The sequence below is a fragment of the Balaenoptera acutorostrata genome, chromosome 2 (assembly GCF_949987535.1).
Source record: "Balaenoptera acutorostrata chromosome 2, mBalAcu1.1, whole genome shotgun sequence".
NCBI classification, from domain to species: Eukaryota; Metazoa; Chordata; class Mammalia; order Artiodactyla; family Balaenopteridae; genus Balaenoptera; species Balaenoptera acutorostrata.
This window is the reverse complement of record NC_080065.1, coordinates 120717479-120742367: the sequence shown is the minus strand read 5'-3', so window position 1 is coordinate 120742367 and position 24889 is coordinate 120717479. Positions and strand designations below refer to the sequence as shown.

The window sequence follows — 24889 nt, the reverse complement described above, 5'->3', positions numbered from 1 at the left end:
AAAACTGAAAGCATTTCCTCTAAGATCAGGAAAAGAGAAGGATGTCCACTCTCACCACTATTATTCAACATAGTTTTGGAAGTCCTAGCCACAGCAATCAGAGAAGAAAAAGAAGTAAAAGGAATACAAATTGGAAAAGAAGAAGTAAAACTGTCACTGTTTGCAGATGACATGATACTATACATAGAGAATCCTAACGAAGACACCAGAAAACTACTAGAGCTAATCAATGAATTTGGTAAAGTTGCAGGATACAAAATTAATGCACAGAAATCTCTTGCATTGCTATACACTGACAATGAAAGATCAGAAAGAGAAATTAAGGAAACAACCCATTCACCATTGCAACAAAAAGAATAAAATATCTAGGAAAAAACCTATCTAAGGAGGTAAAAGACCTGTACTCAGAAACCTATAAGACACTGATGAAAGAAATCAAAAATGACACAAACAGACGGAGAGATATACCATTGGAAGAATCAATATTGTGAAAATGACTATAATACCCAATCTACAGATTTAATGCAATCCCTATCAAATCACCCATGGCATTTTTTACAGAACCAGAAAAAAAATCTTAAAATTTGTATGGAGACACAAAACATCCCGAACAGCCAAAGCAATCTTGAGGGGAAAAAGAAAAAGGAACTGGAAGAATCAGACTCCCTGATTTCAGACTAAACTACAAAGCTACAGTAATCAAGACAATATGGTACTGGCACAAAAACAGAAATATAGATCAATGGAATAGGATAGAAAGCCCAGAGATAAACCCACATACCTATGGTCAACTAATCTATGACAAGGAGGAAAGGATATACAATGGAGAAAAGACAGTCTCTTCAATAAGTGGTGCTGGGAAAACTGGACAGCTACATGTAAAAGAGTGAAATTAGAACACTCCCTAACACCATGCACAAAAATAAACTCAAAATGGATTAAAGACATAAATGTAAGACTGGGCATTATAAAACTCTTAGAGGAAAACATAGGAAGAACACTCTTTGACATAAATCACAGCAAGATCTTTTTTTGACCCACCTCTAGAGCAATGGAAATAAAAACAAACGTAAACAAATGGGACCTAATGAAACTTAAAAGCTTTTGCACAGCAAAGGAAACTATAAACAAGACAAAAAGACAACCCTCAGAATGGGAGAAATATTTGCAAATGAATCAACGGACAAAAGATTAATCTCCAAAATATACAAGCAGTTCATGCAGCTCAATATTAAAAAAAAACCCAACCCAATCAAAAAGTGGGCAGAAGACCTAAATAGACATCTCTCCAAAGAAGACATACAGATGGCCAAGAGGCACATGAAAAGCCACTCAACATCACTACTTATTAGAGAAATGCAAATCAAAACTACAATGAGGTATCCCCTCACACCAGTCAGAATGGGCATCATCATAAAATCTACAAACAACAAATGCTGGAGAGGGTGTGGAGAAAAGGGAACCCTCTTGCACTGTTGGTGGGAATGTAAATTGGTACAGCCACTATGGAGAATAGTATGGAGGTTCCTTAAAAAACTAAAAATAGAACTACCATATGACCCAGCAATCCCACTACTGGGCATATACCCTGAGAAAACCATAATTCAAAAAGACACATGCACCCCAATGTTCACTGCAGCACTATTTACAATAGCCAGGTCACGGAAGCCACCTAAATGCCCATCGACAGACGAATGGATAAAGAAGATGTGGTACGTATATACAATGGAATATTACTCAGTCATAGAAAGGAATGAAACTGGGTCATTTGTAGAGATGTGGATGGACCTAGAGACTGTCATACAGAGTGAAGTAAGTCAGAAAGAGAAAAACAAATATTGTATATTAATGCATATATGTGGAATCTAGAAAAATGGTATAGATGAACCGGTTTGCAAGGCAGATAGAGACACAGATGTAGAGAACAAATGTATGGACACCAAGGGGGGAAAATGGGGGGGCGGTGGTGGTGGGATGAATCGGGAGATTGGGATTGACATACATAAACTAATATGTATAAAACAGATAACTAATAAGAGCCTGCTGTATAAAAAATAAATAAATAAAGCAAAATTTTTTTAAAAACTAAAAATAGAACTACCATATAACCCAGCAATCCCACTACTGGGCATATACCCTGAGAAAACCATATTTCAAACAGAGTCATGTACCACAATGTTCATTGCAGCTCTATTTACAATAACCAGGACATGGAAGCAACCTAAGTGTCCATCAACAGATGAATGGATAAAAAAGATGTGGCACATATATACAATGGAATATTACTCAGCCATAAAAAGAAACGAAATTGAGTTATTTGTAGTGAGGTGGATGGACCTAGAGTCTGTCATACAGAGTGAAGTAAGTCAGAAAGAGAAAAACAAATACCGTATGCTAACACATATATATGGAATCTAAAAAAAAGAAAAGGTTCTGATGAACCTAGGGGCAGGACAGGAATAAAGACGCAGACGGAGAGAATGGACTTGAGGACATGGTGGGGGATGGGTAAGCTGGGATGAATTGAGGGAGTGGCATGGACATATATACACTACCAAACGTAAAATAGATAGCTAGTGGGAAGCAGCCACATAGCATAGGGAGATCAGCTCAGTGCTTTGTGACCACCTAGAGGGGTGGGATAGGGAGGGTGGGAGGGAGACACAAGAGGGAGGAGATATGGGGATATATGTATATGTAGAGCTGATTCACTTTGTTATAAAGCAGAAACTAACACACCACTGTAAAGCAATTATACTCCAATAAAGATGTTAAAAAAATAAATAAAAATGAAAGATACATGTACCACAGTGTTCATTGCAGCACTATTTACAATAGCCAGGACATGGAAGCAACCTAAATGTCCATCGACAGATGAATGGATAAAGAAGATGTGGCACATATATACAATGGAATATTACTCCGCCATAAAAATAAATGAAATTGAGTTATCTGTAGTGAGGTGGATGGACTTAGAGACTGTCATACAGAGTGAAGTAACTCAGAAAGAGTAGAACAAATACTGTATGCTAAAGCATCTATTTGGAATCTAGAAAAATGGTACTGATGAACCTAGTGGCAGGGCAGGAATAAAGACGGAGATGTAGAGAATGGACTTGAGGACACAGTGGGGGAAAGGGAGGCTGGGATGTAGTGAGAGAGTAGCATGGACATATATACAGTACCAAATGTATACTAGATAGCTAGTGGGAAGCAGCTGCATAGCATAGGGAGATCAGCTCAGTGCTTTGTGACCACCTAGAGGGGTGGGATAGGGAGGGTGGGAGGGAGGCTCAGGAGGGAGGGGATATGGGGATATATTTATTCATATAGCTGATTTGCTTTGTTGTACAGCAGAAAGTAACACAACATTGTAAAGCAGTTATACTCTAATAAAGATGTATGAAAAAAAAAAAGAAATCTAGTCCCATGGATGTTTACCCAGATCCCCATAGGCTGGTAGCTCCTTCCCTGAGCAAGTTCTGCACTTTCTAGGCCTACAGCCTGGCCCCCTGTAGGTGCCTGATTCTGAATTCCCAAATTCTTTGGGGAAGCAACTCCTAACCCCCAGTTCAGCTGCCCTGGGCTGTGAATCAAGCTAGGGCTGCCCTCCTGGCTTTGGGGCATTCTGGGCATGGAGAGGACCTCTTGTCAGGGCAGGTACTTGGGCCCTGCCGCTCTGATGGGTGGCAAGTGATGCACCCCAAAGAGCAGCAGGCAGGGAGGGAGGCGAGGCTGATGCTCTCACTGCAGCCCAGTGTCTGAAGGTGGTTCTTCAGGCTGAAATGCAGATGACCAAGGACAGTGTGGCCCTTGGTTGCCCAGCTAACAGAGCTTCTCTGTGTGCAAAACAGCAAGGAACTATTTCCTCATGGTGCAGGTTTATTGCCATGAGGTGGAAGGCAGAATGTCATTTTAATTCATCAGGGAACAGGAGTCAAGAATGTGCCAGAGTGCCAGCTCTGGGCACTGAGCTGCAGCTCTGTTAGAGCCTCATCTAGACCTCAATGAATATAAATCAGCACAGAGGTGCAAGGCCCCACCGTTGGCACCTCCAGCTCCCCTGGCCAGCTGGCCAGGCTGGTGTACAGAGGGCATGTAATCCAGAGTCACTTTTGGGGTCCAGTGACATCCCAAAACCCATAGAAGAGCTACAACCAGTGGGTCTGATGGTTCCCCAGGGAACAACTTTTGGATACAAGGCTCTGCTTAATGACAGAAAGACCTTGAGGTCAAACATGGACTGTATGTGTATGAACATGCTGTGTCTGCGTGCCCATGGGTGTCTGCATGACCACATGGACCAAAGGCCGAACAGAGGCCTTCGGTCACCAAGCAAGCCAGGCTGAGCTCTGGGATAGGCCTTGGCCAGTGGGGAGGGCTGTGTGCCCTTCACTGGATCCCTGGGCTGTCCCTGCCGGGCGCCAAGACCCAGGCACCTCCAGGCCTTCCCCTCTGACCAGGCTGCCACCACACAATGCACTCAGCAGGCAGCTCGTGCCCTCAGCCTCACAAGGGACAATCTGGGTCACTGCCCCTCCCCCCACTCCCCAAGATGGAAGCCCCTCCTGCCACCAGTCCTTTCTGCTTCCTCCTCCCTGCACAGCCCTGGACTTCCTTTCCCTCAGCCCACCACCATCACCACCTTCCTCTCATGACTCCCGCAGGTCTCTGGCACCTTCATCCCACAGTGATCTCTCTCCTGGCCTTCCCTGTAAAGCCTCTCTTGCCTGAGGACATTGCTCCGCAGCAGCCCTCTAGAGGGAGGCTGCCCATCCCCCACTCACCTGAATCAGGAGGTCATCCCCTACTTTATCCTCGGAGCCCCAGCCTCCGTGGGCAAAGGCCCTGCCTCTGGGCAGGGCCAACCTTCCACCTTCCCACGCCCTGTTGCATCTCGGAATGGCTCCACCCTACCCTGCTGTCATCCTGGGGGCCTTCAGCATCTCTGTGGACACCCACCAACCCCCAGGCCTCTTGGTCCCTTGACTTCCTCGTCTCCAGCGACCCTTGAATCACTTTAGGCCCCTGCTCCCTTGGTGCCCCATACCCGAAAAAATGGCTACAGCCCCCACGGTCTGATTACTCCCTCACTCCGAGGTGCCCGCCACCTGGCACTCACCTCCCAGAGAGCTCCAGTCTTCTTTCCCGTCCACCTGCCTTACTCTCATCCCTCCCTGACATAGACTCCATAGCCCAGCACCTCAAACACTCCCTTCCCCACTTCTAGGACACATTATAGGGTCTGCCTCTAGCCCACGAACAAGGGGAGTCACCCTCAAGTGTAAAAGGAGGGGCGCCATGCTTCGAGGAGCACTTTAGAGATTCCTCCAGCTGCTGAGGCATTTCCGCTCCAGGGCTCTCAGTCGTGTGGGAAGCCATTGCAGGAACCCATGGAAAGGTGAATGGTGATGGAGAAAAAATGATGGCTGTTGGAGGGAAAAGATGTGAACAAGCCAGGAACTATCTAGGAGGCCAGGCTATAGGACTTTGAGAGAGAGAGAGCTCAAAGCCGACACTCAAATTTATGACTTGGCAGTTGACTTGACAGGAGGCACCCATCACCAACAGACAAAATACAGGAGGAGGAGCCAGGTCTTGGGATTTGAGGGTGGGGGTGGGAGGAGAGTGAAGACTTCCGGTTTAGACACGTTGAGTTTGAGGAGTATGTGAGCTATCCAGGAAGCAGTTAGGTCTGAAGTTCAAAGAAAGAGGCGTGGGCAGGTGAAGACCCCTGAAAAGTGCAAAAGGTCACCCAAAGAGAATATAGAGTGAGAAGAGAAGAGAACTCAGGACACAGTCCTGAGAAAACCACACTCATGGGCAAGGCAAAGAAAACACGCACCTGAGAAGTTATGCCTAAGAGGCTGGAGGGAAACCAAGAGAAAGCGGTGACAGGAGGTTGCTGGCAACCTCAGAGGGGCTAGTTACTGGGGAGAGGAGGGAGGAAGCCTGGACACAAATGACAGGTAAGGAAGAGGGACTGGGAGAAGAGACACCCCTTCCAGGAGCCTTGCCGTGAAGAGAAGCAGGAGGATGGGACCATGCTGCTTGGGAGGGGACGCACACAGGTAAGTGACCACATGAAAACAAGATCTGAATGGACGGGGTCTGCAGGAGGAGGAGCTCTTTAACATGCGCCTATTCTCCACTCAGGCCTGGGGCTCCCTTGGGCTCCCATGGGCTCCCTGAGTGTCGGACCTAAGCCCTAGACAGACAGACACCAGGCTGGGCTAGGGGCAACCTCTCAGCAGAACAGGCTGACACACCCTAACTTGTCGAATAGGTCCAAACCAGCCCCTTCCTGGAGAAGCACGGGTACTGACCAGAGCCAGGGCAAACACACCATGTCCAGGATGAATACCTGAGGGCATGTTTGGGGCACCTCTGAGGTTTGTTCTGAAACCTCTGAGCCAAGTAAAGACTGGCCACCCTCTGCCCTCTCAGCAGGAGCAGCACTTCCAGAGCTGCCTGAACAAGTCATGAGACCATTCCCATCAAGAGAAGCAGCAGATTTTTCAATCGTTCGGGGAAAGCAGTGAGTGGCCGAAGCCACCAAAAAGCTGGAGACTCCTGGGCATGTAGTCCAAAGGGTCTGGACCATAAGAAAATCAGTCACTTTGCAACATGGGAGAGAGGAAAAGATCAGATGGTCTTGAGTCAGACACACCTTTCGAAGCTCAGCTCCAGCATCTAACTGCTGAGTGACCTTGGGTCTCAATTTCTTCATCTGTAAAATGGAGCTAGTACCTTTCCTAGAATCGTTTTAAGATTAAATGAGATAACACAGGTAAAGATCAACCTGCCACACAAGAGGACTCAGTCACTGCATGAGAGTAGCAGAATTATCATTCCATCAGGGCCTGATGGGCAGACGGACCCTATCACCTGCACTCCCAGAACCACGGCATCCCATGTCACTCACCCGGATGCCGCGGCTATAGGTGATAAGCTTGAGAATGCGCAGGGACTGTACGCCATCGGCGATGTTGAGGTAGGGGTAGTGCTTGCCCTTGATCTTGCGGAGGCTGTAGGGGATGAAGATGATGATGATAATGATCACATCTAGCAGGTTGTAGCCATCCTTCCAGTAGTTGATGGGGTCCACGTAGAGCTTCATGCAGAACTCGGAGCTATAGATGGACACAAAGATGAGCTCTGAGACCTATAGGGGTGGTAAGGGTGAGAGGGTCAGACCAAGCTGTAGACCTTCCCCCTGCCTGGGCCACCCAATCAGGTGTGTGTGTTGGCGGGGCGAGGGTGGGAGCGGGTGCTCCTAAGTCAGCCACAAGACAGAGAAACCCAGGCAGAGTCCCTGGCACACAGTGGACACAATGTGCCTGATTCCCTTCTCTTTCTGTGTCTTGCCTATCCTGTGGTCCTGAGCTTAGGGCTGGGTTTGACTCAGATAGCTTGGGAATGACTGACTGACAGATGGACAGAATGACTATTGAGGCCCAGTGGGAGGTGCATGTCAGGCAACCTGGATTTCCAAAGAGAAGATCCCAAGAGCCTTCTGGCCAACCTGAATACCCAGACTTTTGGGAAAGGAGATGAACTACTCACACATCTACTTTATTTACTCTATTATCACACATACTTAAAATCAGTTAATTAATCTGCTTCTGAAGAACATTCTGCGCTTTTTTTTCCACTTTTATACTTTATGAAACAATCTTATTCAAATTCTTCTCATGCATCCACAACTCCAGTGGCTTTGATTTTACCAAAAGGTACTTTTTGAGTCATCTAAGTTTTTCCTTATCATCAGTGAATTCATTCAGTGAGGAAGCTTTTATTAAGCATCTACCACATGCCAAGCAAGCACTGTTTCAGGCACAGGGAAATGAGACAGTCAATGAGACAGTCTCATTTTTTTTTTTTTTAGAAGTTACTTTTTTTTTATTGGGAAACCAATGTAACAAACCTAAACTTATTGAAAATGAAATCAGTAACTAAGACTCTGCAGGCCCCATCCCCAACCAGCACCAAGGCATCTATTTGGCCTAACCCCAGTTTCTCTAGTCCCCAAAAGAACAACCATGTGAAGAACCCGGGGTCAACCTCAGGGCACACACTGCAACTCCCTCTACCCCACCCTCAACTGACACACACACCCCGGATCAGCAGGCTAGGTCTAGGCCCAAGGAGGGAATAGTGAGGTTTTCTGGGTGGCAGGGAATCACGCCCCAACCTGCTCAAAACCCCAAGTTAGGAAAGGAAGACTGGCTTGCCCACCTACTCCCTCCCCCCAGTCCCCCCAGACAACAGGCTCACATCCCTGATCGGTAACACTGTGATTCTGAGGTGTCAGTAGGGCTCCCAGTGGCTTCACCAGATTACTGCAAAGGGCCCAGGGGAAGGGGCAGGCATTTACCCTGCCACCTGTTCATTGTTAGCCAGCCAAGCTGCTGCCCTCAGCTTGTGCTGTGGCCCCTCTCGCCTGCAGACACCCACGGCTGGGGACCAGGCGTCCTGCCAGAGAGAAATGAGTCCAGAAGGCCCTTGCTTCCCCAGCCAGGGAGGAAGGATGGCCTGGGAAGCCTGGGACGGCCACACCAGCTTCCTGGCTTCCAAGAAGCTCTTGGGGTGTCACATCTGCCCGATGCCAATGGCTATGAGAATGAGGGTCTGCAGGATAGATCACCACAGCACGCCCAGGAAGCTGACAGTCTAGTAGGGGAGACGGAAATGAATGTTTAGACAAATACATACATAACATCAGACAGGAAGGAAAGTGAAACAGCCAAAGGGGAGAGAGGGGCTGGCCAGGGTGGGGAGGGGCAGGCATGGCAGCTGCTTTAGAAAAGGTGTGAGTGGAGGCCTTGCTAAAGCCAGGGATGGAGCCATAATAAAAACTGGGAGACTACTCCCCAGTGGCGAGTACAAGGACCCTAAGGGGAGAAAGGAACAGCAAAGCCAGCGTGGCAGAACAGAAAGGGGTGAGCAGAGTAGGAGATGCAGTTGGAGGGGCGGGCCATGTAGGGAGGGCCTTGTAGGCCTGGTGAGGGCTGTGAACTTTAACCTCAGCCTTGGAGGAGTTTGAGCAAGGGAGTGATGTGAACTGATTTACATTTTTAAGAGATCTCCGTGGAAAAGAGACCGTGGGGGAACTGGCAGGAATAGCAACTGGGAGGCAAGTTAGGGAGGAGGTGATAGATAGTAGAAGACTCATCATCCAGGCAAGAGACGAGGTTAGATTGTATTGGAGTGGGGGACAGTGTGGAGCTGAAGAGAAGAGGACAGATTCCGGAAGTATTTTGTGGGCAGTAATGACAGGACTTGCTGATGGACTCAGGGATGCACAGGGTAGAGAGAAGGCAAGGAAGACTCTAGTGCTTCACACAGAGCAAATGGGTAAACGCCGATACCTTTAACTGAGATGAGTTTGGGGTGGGGTGAAGGGGGGCTAGAGAGAGTTTCTATTTCCATTTCTAGAGGGAAATAGAAAAGTTATTGAGATACACCACCTTTTAAATATGTCAGATGCTGTCACTGGAAATTGTAACTCAAAGCCACCACTGTCCATTTGGAAAACATTAGGGCAGCTGGTGGTGTTATTTGTCCTGTATACTTATATTTGTGGTCTCCACATAACAACCATTTACATACACTTTTATGTTTGTTAACTACAATGAAACATTTAATATACACAAAAAGGTATAAAGAATAATATAATGAACAACCATATACCACCACCCAGCTTAAGAAATAAAATATTACCATTACAGGCAGAGTCTCGCATTGATCAGATCCCCTTCCCTTCCCACAAAAGTAATCCTATTTTAAATCTTCAGTATGTCTTGCTAGTGTATTTTATACTTTTACCACATACATACCCCTAAAAGTACACAGTATGGTTTTGCATTTTTTATACACTACATAAATTGCATATACATTACAGTATTCTTTGGGTGATTTTTTTTCATTTAAAATTATAAGATTCATCCATGTTGATATATGTAAACCTAGTTTAGTGTTTCACCACTATTTAGCAATTCCACTTATGAAAATACCATAATTTCTTTATCCAGTTACCCACTGAGTGATATTTCGCTTCTTTGTAATTTTTTACTACTGCAAAGAGTATAAAAGTACACAAAGTTTGAGTCAGGTTGCAGGGCCATTTAAAAAGCGGACTTAAGGTCCTTTGCCCCTGGGCCCTCTTCCCAGCCAGATCGTGGGCAAGATGGCTGGGTGTGCAGCATCCTCGAACCCATGAGCAGATCCTCTGTGCCCCTAGGGACTCCAGCCCCTGCCACAGCAGATTCTGAGCACCCCTTGGGCTCCCAGGTGCTGGGCCGCCAGCACCAACTTCTGGAGCACCCAAAATGGAATTCTCCTGTTTGCTAAGATTCTATTGTGCCTGGTGATTCTGATCTGCCTCGATTGCTGATTGAGATGATCTTTGCTGCTATATTCTTTATCATCTATGTGTGTTACCTGCACACTGAGACATAGGCTATCAACTGGCCTTGGAGTGATTTCTTCCAAACCCACATAGTGGTCATCCTCTACCTGATCACCTCAGTCATTGTCCTTGCTGAGAGAAGAAACCACTCCAAAATCATCACAGGAGTACCGAGTCTAATCGCTGGGTGCCTACGTGGCCATGATGCCCGCGTTACCTTCCCCTTGAGGCAGCAGACACAGCTGCCCCACTAACCCTGCAGATTGCCAGCTGTAGCTGAACTCCCTTCATTTCTCTCTGAAACCTGCAAATAACACCTCCATCGAAATAACCCCCTGCCCTTACAACACTCCCAACCAACTCGTAGCCCCATGTTTTACTGTACACATGTGTAGTTTTTCTCTGTTACATACCTAGGAGTGGAATTACCTGATTGTAGAATATGAGCATCTTCAGCTTCACTGGATATTGCCAAATTGTTTTCTGAAGCTATTGTACTAACTTACTTTAATATCAACAATGCTCCTTTTTTTTTTTTAGCATTTTTTAAAAAATATTTATTTTATTTTTGGCTGTGTTGGGTCTTCGTTTCTGTGCGAGGGCTTTCTCTAGTTGCGGCAAGCAGGGGCCACTCTTCATCACGGTGCACGGGCCTCTCACTATCTCGGTCTCTCTTGCTGCGGAGCACAAGCTCCAGATGTGCAGGCTCAGTAGTTGTGGCTCACGGGCTTAGTTGCTCTGTGGCATGTGGGATCTTCCCAGACCACGGCTCAAACCCGTGTCCCCTGCATTGGCAGGCAGATTCTCAACCGCTGCGCCACCAGGGAAGCCCCTCCTTTTTTTTTTTTTATTTCTATTGGAGTATAGTTGTTTTGCAGTGCTATGTTAGTTTCTGCTGTACAGCAAAGTGAATCAGTTATACGTATACATATATCCCCTCTTTTTTAGATTTCCTTCCCATTTAGGTCACCACAGAGCATTGAGTAGAGTTCCCTGTGCTATACATTAGGTTCTCATTAGTTATCTATTTTATACATAGTAGTATATATATATGTCTATTCCAATCTCCCAGTTCATCCCACCCCCACCCCTCCCCGCCTTGGTATCCATAAGTTTGTTCTCTACATCTGTGTCTCTATTTCTGCTTTGCAAATAAGTTCATCTGTACCATTTTTCTAGATTCCACATGTAAGCGATATTATACGATATTTGTTTTTCTCTTTCTGACTTACTTCTGAACAATGCTTTATTTTTTTTTTAACATCCTTACCAATACTTCCTACAGTTGGACTTCTTAATTTTTGTCAATCTGATGAATATGAAATGGTATCTTATTTTTCATTTTGTCATTTCTCTAATTATTAATGAAGTTGGGCATCTTTTTATATGTTTAAATTGTAAATTGCCTGTTCCTAATCTGTTGCCAAATTTTCTGCTAGATTGTTTTGTCTTTTTCTTATTGATTTGGAAGACAATATATCACATACTTTGAATCCTAATCCTTTACCTGTTATATGTGTTTCAAATAGCATCTCCTACTCTGACTTATCTTTTCACCTCTTTAATGATCTTTTGATGAATAGAAATTCAAAGTTTTAATGGAATCAAATTAACCAAACTTTTTCTCCATGGCTTATGTATTTCGTACCTTAAGATACCTTTCCCTCCTGAGATCATATAAATCTATACTTTCTTCTAAAAATTTTAAAGTTTCACTTTTCAAGTTAGGTCTTTTAGCTGTGTATGCTGGAAGGTAAATATCCAATTGTGTTTTTTTCTCTCCACATGTACTGTTTAATGAAGAATTTATCTTCCACCACTCATTTGCAGTGCCATCTGACAGGGGCCAGGTTTTCATACAAGCCAGGTCTGTTTCTGAGCACTCTATCCTGTTCCATTGGTCTATTTGTCTATCCATGCATCATCACCCTGCTTTAATTACTGCAGCATTATAGGAAGTCTTATTACCTGGTAAGTCAAGACTTCTCCCCTTTTCACTTTCAAAACCATCTTGGTTTTTTATATTTCATTCTTTTATCTAAATTTTAGCATCAGCTTTTGGCGACCCATAAAAAAATCCTGCCAGACTTATTGGAATTTTAATGATATAATAGCTTAATTAGGGAAGATTGCATCTTGAAGAAACTAAGCCTTTCTATGCATGATCTGATATACCCTTCCATTTCTTTGTCTTCTTTAATGACCTTTATAGATTTTTTTCCTCCTTAAAAATCACACAAAACTTTAATTAGCTTTGCCTCTAAGTACTTTCTGTATTTTTTTTTTTAATAAATTTATTTATTTATTTTTGGCTGTGTTGGGTCTTCGTTTCTGTGCAAGGGCTTTCTCCAGTTGCGGTGAGCGGGGGCCACTCTTCATCGCAGTGCGCGGGCCTCTCACTGTCGCGGCCTCTCTTGTTGCGGAGCACAGGCTCCAGACGTGCAGGCTAAGTAGTTGTGGCTCATGGGCTTAGTTGCTCCGCGGCATGTGGGATCTTCCCAGACCAGGGCTCCAACCTGTGTCCCCTGCACTGGCAGGCAGATTCTCAACCACTGCGCCACCAGGGAAGCCCTACTTTCTGTATTTTATTAGAAGTGCTATCATTTTTGTTGCTGACATATTAAATATATTTTATTTATTAATCACATATCCACCAAGTTTGCTGGACTTTATTAATTATTTATTAACTTTATTAATTGTATTAACTTTATTAATTAATAATTCTTCCAGATTCTTTTGGGATTTCTATACAGAAATCATAACACCTGTGAATAATGACAGTCTTTTAAAACTTTGTTTCTAATCCTTAATGTTTTTTATTCCTTTTCCTTGTATTACACATTGGCTAAGACGCTAATACAAATCTTGTCAGTAATAACTGGACTACACCTTTAAAGGGAATACTGTTACAGTTTCACCACTGAGTGTGAATTTTGATGTAGGTTTTTCATAGGTACTCTTAATCACTTAAAACAAATCCTTTCTACTCCTAGTTTGCTAAATTTTTATCATGAAAGATATTCATGATAAACTTTTTTCTACATCTCTTAAAGTGATTTTATTGGGGTTTTTACTCCTTTAATATTTTAAGCTGGTTAATAAAATTTCTAGATTTTTCTAATATTCACATTCCTGGAAAACCCCAACTTGGCAATGCTATATTACTTTCCTCATATATTTTTTTAAATTCAGTTTCCTAATATTCTGTTTGGGATTTTTATGCCCAAGCTCATGACACTTGGTGTAATTTTCCTTTTTCATATGGTCATTGTCTAGTTTTGTTTTGGCATGACGGATATACAGTTGTCCCTTGGTATTCCCAGAGGATTGGTTCCAGGACCCCCCTCCCATGGATACCAAAATCCAAGGATGCTCAAGTCCCTTATATAAAAAGGCACAGTATTTGTATATAACCTATGCACATCCTCCCCAAGTACTTTAAAACATCTCTAGATTACTTATAGTACTATACTTGACCTTAGCCAAAAGGCCGAGAAGTGATCTAGATTACATATAGTAATCTAATACTAATACAACATAAATGCTATCTAAATAGTGGTAAATACAATGTAAATTCTATGTAAATAGTTGCCAGGCAAGCGGCAAATTCAAATTTTGCTTTTTGAAATTTTCTGTAACTTTTTTTCTTAGAATACTTTTGATCCCTGGTTGGTTGAATCCACGGATTTGGAAACCACGATACATAGGGCCAACAGTACTGGCTTAACAAAATGAACTGTCTGTGGGCGGGGCAGATATGCTCATTTATCTAATCACTAAAAGCATTTTATATGTTTGGAATTATATCTTCCATGAACGTAAAACCATCTGGTTCAAGTTAGTTTATTTTTGTTTTAGGAGATGGAAAATTTTCATTACTAATCCAATGCTTTATAAACACTAAAGGACATATATGAACACATATTTTTTCAAGTATTTCCTTTTTTATTGAGAGTTTTGTAATTTTTTTCTAGAAAATTATCTTATTTCAGCTAGGTTTTCAAATTTATTGCCATAAAATTATTAGATTTCTGACATCTATTGTAAATAGTGGTAAATGCAATTTCTCTTTTTAATCCCTAACATGATTCAGGGCTTGACTGACAACTTATCATGATTGTCCCATCAATAAAGTTATTTTATAATTATTTTCTATGATCTAACTTTTGGCTTTGTTGATCTGTTTGTGTTGAATCTTTGTTTTCCATTTCATTAATTTTTGCTCTTACCTATTTCCTTTTTTCTACTTTCCTTTTTTTTCCCAATACTTTTCCTTCCTTTTTCTCCCTTTGAATTTTATTCTGTTGCTCTTTTCCAACAGGTCAGCGCAATAATTTTTAAAATTGAGATATAATTCATGTACCATAAAATTCATCATTTTAAAGTGTAGAATTCAGTGGGGAGGGGGTTCATTTTGAGTATTTATTATCTTTAGGTTTTGATTGTGGTAAAATATACATACCATGAAATTGATAATTTTAAAGCATTTTTAGGTATACAACTAATTCAGTGGTATTAAGTACATTCACATTATTATGCAATTATCCCCACTATCCACTCCAAGAACTATTTTACCATCCTAAACAAAAACTCTGTATCTAATAAACAATAATTCCCATTCTCCTCTCTAGCCACCTCATAGTAAACTCTATTCTACTTTCTGTATGAATTTGCCTATTCTAGGTACTTCATATAAGTGCAACCATATAATTTTTGCCCTTTGTGTGTCTAGTTTATATATCACTCAGCATGATGCTTTCAAGGTTCACCCACAATGTAGCATGTATCACAATTGCATTCCTTTTTAGGGCTGAATAATATTCCATTTTATGAATATACCACATCTTCTTTATCCATTCACTGGTTGATGGATACGTGGGTTGCTCCCACCTTTTGGCTATTGAGAATAACGCTGCTATGAACATTGGTGTGCAACTATCTGTATGAGTCCCTGTTTTCAATTTTTGGGGGTATACACCTGGAAGTGGAATTGCTGGATCATATGGTAATTCTATGATTAACTTTTTGAGGAAATACCAAACTAGTTTCTATAGTGGCTGCATGATATCACATTCCAATCAGCAATGCACAAGGGTTCTAATTTCTCCACATCCTCTTCAACACCTGTTATTTTCCATTTTATGGGGGGAGGGGTTTTGTTTGTTTTTATACTAGCTGTCCTAATGGGTGTGAAGTTGTATCTCATTGTGGTTTTGATTTGCATTTCCAATTCTAATGACTAGTGATGTTGAACATCTTTTCATGCGCTTACTGGTCATTTGTATATCTGCTTTGGAGAAATGCCTATTCAAGTCCTTTGCCTGTTTTTGAATTGGGTTTTTGTTGTTGTTGTTGAGTTGTGGAAATTCTTTATATATTCTAGATATTAATCCCTTACCAGATATATAATTTGCAAATATTTTCTCCTATTCTGTGGGTCATATGTTTACTCTCTTGATTGTATCCTTAGATTCACAAATGTTTTTAATTTTGATGAAGTCCAATTTATCTATTTTTTCTTTTGTTTCCTGTGCTTTTGATGTCATATCTAAGAATCCATTGCCAAATCCAAGGTCATAAAGATTTACCCCTATGTTTTCTTCTAAGAGTTTCTTCTAGCTTATATATTTTGGATTTTGATCCATTTTCAGTTAATTTTTTTGTGTGTGTGGCTGCATTGGGTCTTCTTTGCTGCACGTGGGCTTTCTCTAGTTGCGGCAAGTGGGGGCTACTCTTTGTTGCAGTGTGAGGGCTTCTCATTGCAGTGGGTTCTCTTGTTGTGGAGCACGGGCTCCAGGCATGCAGGCTTCAGTAGATGTGGCATGTGGGCTCAGTAGTTGTGGCTTGCGGGCTCTAGAGAGCAGGCTCTGTAGTTGTGGTGCAAGGGCTTACTTGCTCCACAACAAGTGGGATCCTCCTGGACCAGGAATCGAACCTGTGTCCCCTGCATTGGCAGGCAGATTCTTAACCACTGCACCACCAGGGAAGCCCCAAGTTAATTTTTATATATGGTGTGAGGCAGGGGTCTAACTTCACTCTTTTGCATGTGGATATCAAGTTGTCCTACCACCATTTGATGAAAAGATTATTTTTCTCCCCCTGAAAAGTCTTGGCACCCTTGTCAAAAGTCAATTGGCCATAGATATTTGGATTTATTTCTAGAATCTCAATTCTATTCCATAGGTCTATGTCTGTCCTTATGTGAGTACCACACTCTTTTCATTATTGTATCTTTGTAGTAAGTTTTGAAGTCAGAAAGTGCAAGTCCTCCAATTTTGTTCTTCATTTTCAATGTTGTCTTGGCTATTCACATTCATATGAATTTAAGGATCTGCTTTTCAATTTCTTTTTGTAAAGGCTGTTGAAATTTTGATAGGGATTGAATTGAATTTGTAGATCACTTTGGATAGTCCTCTTAACAAGTTTTGTAATCCATGAATAGAGGATGTCTTTCCATTTATTTAGGTCTTATTTAATTTCTTTCAGCAAAGTTGTATAATTTTCAGTATATACATCTCTCATCTCCTTGGCTAAATTTATTCCTAGGTATTTTATTATTTTGAATGCTATTATAAATGGAATTTTCTTAATTTCCTTTTCAGATTGTTCATATTAGTGTATAGAAATACAACTAATTTTTGTTGTTAATCTTGTATCCTGCAACTGTGCTGAATTCATTTAATAGCTCTAATAGTTGAGTTTGTATATGTGTGCATTCTTTAGGATTTTCTATATATAAGATCAAGTCATCTACAAATAAAGATAATTTCAGTTCTTCCTTTCCAATTTGGATAACTTTTAGCTCTTTTTCTTGCCTAAATGCTCTGGCTAGAACTTCCAGTACAATGTTGAATAATGATGAAAGCAGGCATCTGTCTTGTTCCTGATCTTAGCGGAAAGATTTTCAGTCTTCCACCATTGAGTATGATGTTAGTTATGGATTTCTTCATAATTACCCATTATCAAGTCAAGAAATTTTCCTTCTATTTCTAGTTCAAATTGTTTGTTTGGTTGGTTTTTTAATCATGAAAGGGTGTTGGATTTTGCGAAATGCTTTTTCAGCATCTACTGAGATAATTATATCAATTGTTTCCTTCATCCTATTGATGTATTACATTCATTGACTTTTTCTATGTTGAACCACCCTTGCATTCCTGGGATAAATCCCACTTGGTCATGGTGTATAATCTTTTTAAGCATGCTGCTGGGTTCAGATGTAAGTATCTCAAGTATTATTGCACCTATATTCATAAGGGATGTTGGTCTCTAGTTTTCTTGTGATGTCTTTGGCTTTGGTCTCAGGGTAATGTTGGCCTCACGGAATGAATTCAGAAATATTCCCTCTTTTTCTATTTTTGGAAGAGTTTGAGAAGGATTGGCGCTCATTCTTTTTTAAATGCAGAGTAAAATTAACTAGTGAAGACGTCTGGTCCTGTGCATTGCTTTGTTGGGAGGTTTTTTTGATTAGTGATTCTCTTTATTTATAGGTCTGTTTCAGTATGTCTGTTTTCTGTTTCTTCTTGAGTCAGTTTGGTAGTTGGTATGTTTCCAGGATTTTGTCCATTTCATCTAGGTTATCTAATTTGTTGGTGTACAAAGTGTTCATAGTATTCTGCTATAAAACTTTTCTTTTCTATAAGGTCATTTGTAATGTCCCAACTTTCATTTCTGTTATTAGTAATTTAAGTCTTCTTTTTCTTAGTCAATCTAGCTAAAGGCTTATGAATTTTGTTGATCTTTTCAAAGAACTGAATTTTTATTTTATTGACTTTCCTCTATTATTTCTCTATTTTGTTTCTCGCTCTAATCTTTTTCGTTTCCTTTCTTCTGCTAGTTTTGGGTATAGTTTGCTCCTCTTTTTCTAGTTCCTTAAGGTGTAAAATTAGGTTATTAATTTGAGATCTTTCTTCTTTTCTAATGCAGGCATTTACAGGTATAAATATCACTCTGAGCACTGCTTCTGTTGCAACCTGTAAGTTTCATTATGTTGTATTTTCATGTTCATTTGTCTTAAAGTATTTTCTAAATTCCTTTGTGATTTCTTCTTTGACCTATTGGTTATTTAAGAATGTGTTGTTTAAATTCCATATATTTGGAAATTTTCCAGTTTTCCTGCTGTTGCTGATTTTTAGTTTTACTCCATAGTTGTCAGAAAAAATACTCTGTATGATTTCAATATTTTTTAATTTACTGAGACTTGTTTTGTTGCTTAACATATGGTCTATCCTGTAGAATGCTCCATAGGTACTTGAGAAAAACTATTATATCTTATTGATGAACTGACCCTATTGTCAATACATAATGTCCTTCTTTGTCTCTTGTAACATTTTACTTTAATGTCTATTTTGTCTGATATGAGTATACCCAACCCAGCTCTCTTTTGGTTTCTATTTGCATGGAATACCTTCTTGTATTTTTCACTTTCAACCTATTTGTATCTGGATCTCAAGTGAATCTCTTGTAGACAGAATATATTTGGATTTTTTTAAGAATCAATTCTGTCTTAATTGGACAGTTTAATTTACATTTAAAGTAATTACTGATAAGGAAGAAACTACTTCTGCCATTTTGCTATTTATTTAATATATGTCACATCTTTTTTGTTCCTCAGCTCCTCCATTACTGCTTTCTTTGGTGTTTTGGGGTTTTTTTTTTTTTTTGTAGTGTACCACTTTGATTCTTTTCTCATTTCTATTTCTGCATTTTTAAGTTATTTTCTTGGTGGTTATCCTTGAGATTACATTCAACCTCTTAAATGTACAATAATCCATTTTTAACTAATACAACCTTAGCTTCAATAGTATATTAACAATTCTGTTCCTACACAGCTCCATCCCCCTCTTCATGTTTCTGTTGTCACAAAATACATCTGAATACACTGAGTGCCCATTAACTATCTATAATTATTGTTTTATGCATTCATATTTTAAACCATACAAAGAAAGGAGTTACGAACCCAAAATACAATACTGGCTTTTATATTCACCTATGTAGTTACATTTATCAGTGTTCTTTATTTTGTCATAGGGCTTAAGTTACTATCTAGTTTCATTTCCACCTAAAGGACTATCTTTAGCATTTCTTGTAGCACAGGTCTACCAGAAGCAAACTCCCTCAGCTTTTGTTTATCTGGAAATATCTTAATTTCTTCGTCATTTTTTGAAGGATAGTTTTGCTGGATATAGAATTCTTGGTTGACAATATTTTTCTTTCAGTACTTTAAATATGTCATTTCACTGCCACTGTCCTCACAGTTTCTGAGGAGAAATCAGCTGTTAATCTTATGGAGGATTCCTTGTATGTAACAAGTTGCTTCTCTCTTGCTGCTTTCAGGATTCTGTCTTTGTCTTTGACTTTTGACAGCTTGACTATAATGTGTCTCAGTGTGGATCTCTTTGTTTCTCCTTCTTGGAATTCACTGAGATTCTTGGATGTATATATTCTTTATCAAATTTGCAAGGTTTTGGGCCATTATTTCATCAAATATTCGTTCTTCCTCTTTCTCTCTCTCCTCTCCTTCTGGAATGCGTGTGTATGTTGATATGCTTGATGGCGTCCCTCAAGTTTCTTAGACTCTGTTCATTTTTCATCATTCTTTTTTCTTTCTGCTCCTCAGGCTGAGTAAGTCCAATTGATTTGTCTTCAAGTTCCCTGATTATTTCACTGATTATTTCTTCTGACTGCTAAAATCTGCTCTTGAACCCTCTAGTGAATTTTTTAATTATTATATTTTCAGCTCCAGAATTTGTTTCATTCCTTTTTATAATTTCTATTTACTGACATACTCTATTTCCTGAAACACTGTTCTCCTGGTTACCTTTCGCTCTTTGCCTGTGGTTTCCTTTAGGTCTCTGAGCATATTTTACATAGTTGACTTTAAGTCTCTGTCTAGTAATTCCAATGTCTGTGGTTCCTCAGGGACAGTTTCTGTTCATTTCTCCTGTGTAAAAGCCATCCTTTCTTGTTTCTTTGCATGCTTCATAATATTTTTTTGAAAACTGTACATTTTAAATTGTACAATGTGGTAACTCTGGAAATCAAATTCTTCCCTCTCCTCAGGGTTTGTTTTTGTTGCTTTTTGTGGATAGTAGCTGTTTGTTTAGTGACTTGTCTAAACAATTTTTGTAAAGACTGTATTCTTTGTAATGCATGGTCTCTGAAGTCTCTTCTTCTGTAGTTTCTGGTCAGCTAGTAAACAGAGATTTTCTTAAATGCCTCAGGCAAAAAGAGGGAAGGGAGGGAAGGAGAAAGAAGAAAGAGAGAAAGAAAGTAAGGAAGGAAAGAAGGAAGGAAGAGAAAAGGAGAGAGGAAGGGAGGGAGAAGAAAAACTCTCCTGGTCTTTGCAGATGGGCTCTGTGTTGAGGAATTCCTTTAGTGCTAAGCCAGGCCACTTACAACTGTACGTTAGCATTCACTTTGGCCTTGTGCTGAGCCTAAAGATCAGTCACAGTGAAAGCTTGGGATGTTCTCAGTTATTTCCTAAGCATGTGTCTTGTCCTGTGAATGTATGGCATACATGGGAGTTTTTCAATGTCCTCTTTTTCCAAAGAATCTCTCTCCCTGGATTTTCCTCTCAGGCTTTCAGCATATCTATTTTTTGCCTCGAGTGTTATTTTTTTGCTCCAGGTGGCAGTGGGTCATTCATTTGTCTTTCAGTGGTTTTGAGAAATACCCTCTGCATAGCCACCTTTCTGTCCTGAGAAAGTTCCAGATTATCCAAAACAAAGAGAATAGCTTTGGATCAGTCCTTCAGTCAGCCCTCAGATAGGTCAAAACAGACAAACAATTGTTTAAGAACAAAATCTGCTGTGTTGTTTCTGGTCCCACATGGGGAACACAGGCTGCCATCTTCAGAACCATCACCATGCTGAGGAGGGGTGTGGGCCAAAGACAAGTAAAAATGCTACAAAGTTTTCCTACCTTTTTTAAGTTGCACCTTTCTTGATTCAGTGTTCACTCAGTTACTATAAACCTTTGGCTATTTTCCAGAGTTCTGACAGTTTTGCCCCCTTTTTAGGTGTTTCTGTGGACAGATGGCCTCTTGGAGCTACCTACTGTGCATTTTCACTGACATCACTCCTCTCCAGTTTTTCCTTTTTTCCTCTCCATTTTTGAAGGACAGTTTTTTCTAGGTATTGAATTCTTGTTTGACAGTCTTTCTTTCAGCACTTTGAATATGACATCCCTTGCCTTCTGGCCCCTGTGGTTTCGGATGAGAAATCAGCTATTCCTTTTATTGAGGATCCCTTTTATGTAATGAATCACTTCTCTATTGATGGTCTCAAATTCTCCCTTTGTCTTTGTCTTTCAACAAATTGTTTATAGTGTGTCTAGGTGGATCTCTGAGTTTATCCTACTAGGAGTTTGTTGATCTTCTTGCATGTGCAGATTAATATTTTTCATAAAACCTGGGGAGTTTTTGGCCATTATTTCTTCACATATTCTTTCTACCCTTCCTCTCCTCTCCTTCTGTGACACCTATTGCATGCATGTTTGTATGCTTGATGGTGTTTCATGGTTCTCTGCTCATTTTTATTTATTCATTTTACTTTCTGTTCCTCACACTGGAAATCTCAATTGACCTATCTTTCTGTTCTTTAATTCTTTCTACCACTAGCTCAAATCTGCTGTTGAAGTCCTCTCGTGAATTCTTCATTTCAATTATTGTACTTTTCAACTACAGGATTTTTGTTTGGCTCTTTTTAATAATTTCTCTTTACTCATATTCTCTATTTGGTGAGACACTGCCCTCATACTTTCCTTTAGTTCTTTAGATTTGGGGTTTTTTTTTTCAGTTCTTTGAACATATTTATAACAGCTGGTTTGAAATCCTAAGTCCAACAGATGGGCTTCCTTACAACATTTGTAAAATAGTGTTATTAATACACACCTTCCAGGGTGGCTGTTGAGATCATTGAAAATAACATGTATGAAAGCCCCTGGCTAACTATAAAACTGAGAAGTTATTAAGACTCTTAGGGATCCCAATGAAGGTACCAGGAAAGTACTGAGAAGGCCCTGATCTGTCACTTCTAACTAATCTTAAGATTCTTTGCAAGCAGCAAATGAAGGCTAAGGCAGACTTGTAAACTGCTGAGGCATTAAATACATGCCTTGGCAAAGGCTGGGAGACTTATTCGTTCCAGGCATTTAAGGAATACTCTGTTCAATCATTAGCAGACCATCAAGCTAACTGAGCAGAGACTTTGGTGGCCACACATGACAAAGAATATACACTTTATCAAATTAGTTCAGGAAAGTCACTTTAAAAAAGAAAAAAAAGGGGCTTCCCTGGTGGCGCAGTGGTTGAGAATCTGCCTGCTAATGCAGGGGACACAGGTTCAAGCCCTGGTCTGGGAAGATCCCACGTGCCATGGAGCAACTAAGCCCGTGAGCCACAACTACTTAGCCTGCACGTCTGGAGCCTGTGCTCCGCGACAAGAGAGGCTGCAATAGTGAGAGGCCCGCGCACCGCGATGAAGAGTGGCCCCCACTTGCCACAACTAGAGAAAGCCCTCACACAGAAACGAAGACCCAACACAACCAAAAATAAATAAATTAATTTTTTAAAAAAATGGAATGGCAACAACGATAAAACCCTAGGGAGGGGGGAGTATCTGGTTTCCAGAGTTTCCAGTCTTATAAGATTTAAAGTGTCCAATTTTCAACCCCCAAAAAAAGAAATCATGAGACATGCAGAGAAACAATAATGTATGGTCTTTACACAAGAAAAAAAGCTATCAATAGAAACTTTTCTTGACTTGCAGAATTTCCCAGTCTGGATCGTGCTGACTGCACACTCATGTTCCTCTGTCCTCTATTTCCTGAAAATAGGCAGCTGGATGAAAAGCCTTGATCAGATTCAGGTTTGATCTTTTTGGCAAGATTATAGGTTCCGGGACTTCCCTGGTGGCACAGTGGTTAAGAATCCGCCTGCCAATGCAGGGGACACGGGTTTGAGCCCTGGTCTGGGAAGATCCCACATGCCGCAGAGCAACTAAGCCCGTGTGCCAACTACTGAGTCTGCGCTCTAGAGCCCGCAGGCCACAACTACTGAGCCCACGTGCTGCAACAATTGAAGCCTGCATGCCTAGAGCCTGTGCTCCGCAACAAGAGAAGCCACCACAATGAGAAGCCCGTGCACCACAACGAAGAGTAGCCCCTGCTCGCCGCAACTAGAGAAAGCCCGTGTGCACCAATGAAGACCCAACGCAGCCAAAAATAAAATAAATTAAAAAAAAAAAAAAGATTATAGGTTCTGTTCTTTCATAGGAGGCATATAATGTCTGGTTGTCTCTTTTTATGAGGGAAGCAGTCACTAATGGTCAAAATGCCTAAGTCCTATAATTCACTGGGGGTTGAAAAATTGTGATATTCTATCATTTCTTTTTCATTTATTAACTGGGATATTTCTGTAAAGACATGTTTCCCCTTACCTACTATGTGGTTACTCAGTAATACAGTTCATATAAGAAAGGTCAGTAATACTTGATTTTTTCCCTTAATTTAACAGTTTTTGAGATAAAGTATTAGGTCCTTGTCACCATCCAAAAGTGACCTGTTAGCTTTTTTAGTATAATTATAAACTTATGGATTATTTGATGAATTTCAAAATCCAATGTAATTATTATCCTTATTGAGCTCAAAGTGTCCCATCTTTGGCCAGTAGGAGCCTCTTCAAGTTGTCCCCTGAGCCCTTTTGACATGACCCCAGTAATCTTTGATAGCTTCCTTGCTATGTGTACGACAAGATATTCCTAGCTCATCTGGTATATTTTCTGCCCTAGACCTGCAATCAGCCATTTCTCTAAGAATCCCTAGTTTCTTTTAGTGAGAAATGGTATTTCAACATCACATTATGGGACTTCCCTGGTGGTGCAGTGGTTAAGAATCCGTCTGCCAATGCAGGGGACACGGGTTCGATCCCTGGTCCGGAAAGATCCCACATGCCACAGAGCAACTAAGCCCGTGTGCCACTACTGAGCCCATGCTCTGCAACTACTGAAGCCCACGCGCCTAGAGCCCGTGCTCTGCAGTAAGAGAAGCCACCGCAATGAGAAGCCCGCGTACCTCAAAGAAGTGTAGCCCCCACTCGACACAACTACAGAAAGCCCGCACGCAGCAACGAAGACCCAACGCAGCCAAAAATTAATTAATTAATTTTAAAAACAATCACATTATGGGCACTAAGGATGCACAATTGTTAAGTTGGTCATTGTTCTAGGTTTTTCAATGGATAAAGGTAAAATACTTTAGTAGTTTATATTGATACTTCCAATTTAAATGCAGAACTACAGTGCTTTCACTTAATTTTGTCTATATTACATCCATATCTCCTTTTTTCCATGAGTAACCTGGTTCTCAATAACACAGAGGATAATAGAATTAAACTGTCCCATAATTACCCATCTGCTTTATCCTTGTGTTACACACACAACAGTCTCAGAATAATACTACTAATAGCATCACCACAAAGCT

The 24889-nt window shown here is 41.0% G+C and overlaps 1 protein-coding gene across 1 annotated transcript in view; it reads right to left on the bottom strand.

Annotated features, from left to right (window-relative positions):
- The window catches only part of CATSPER3 (cation channel sperm associated 3), a 43132-nt gene that overhangs the window by 8648 nt on the left and 9595 nt on the right, over positions 1–24889 (bottom strand). The window contains exon 5 of the mRNA XM_057540853.1: positions 6926–7165. Coding sequence (XP_057396836.1) covers positions 6926–7165 — 240 coding nt within the window. The remainder of the gene's footprint in view (positions 1–6925; positions 7166–24889) is intronic.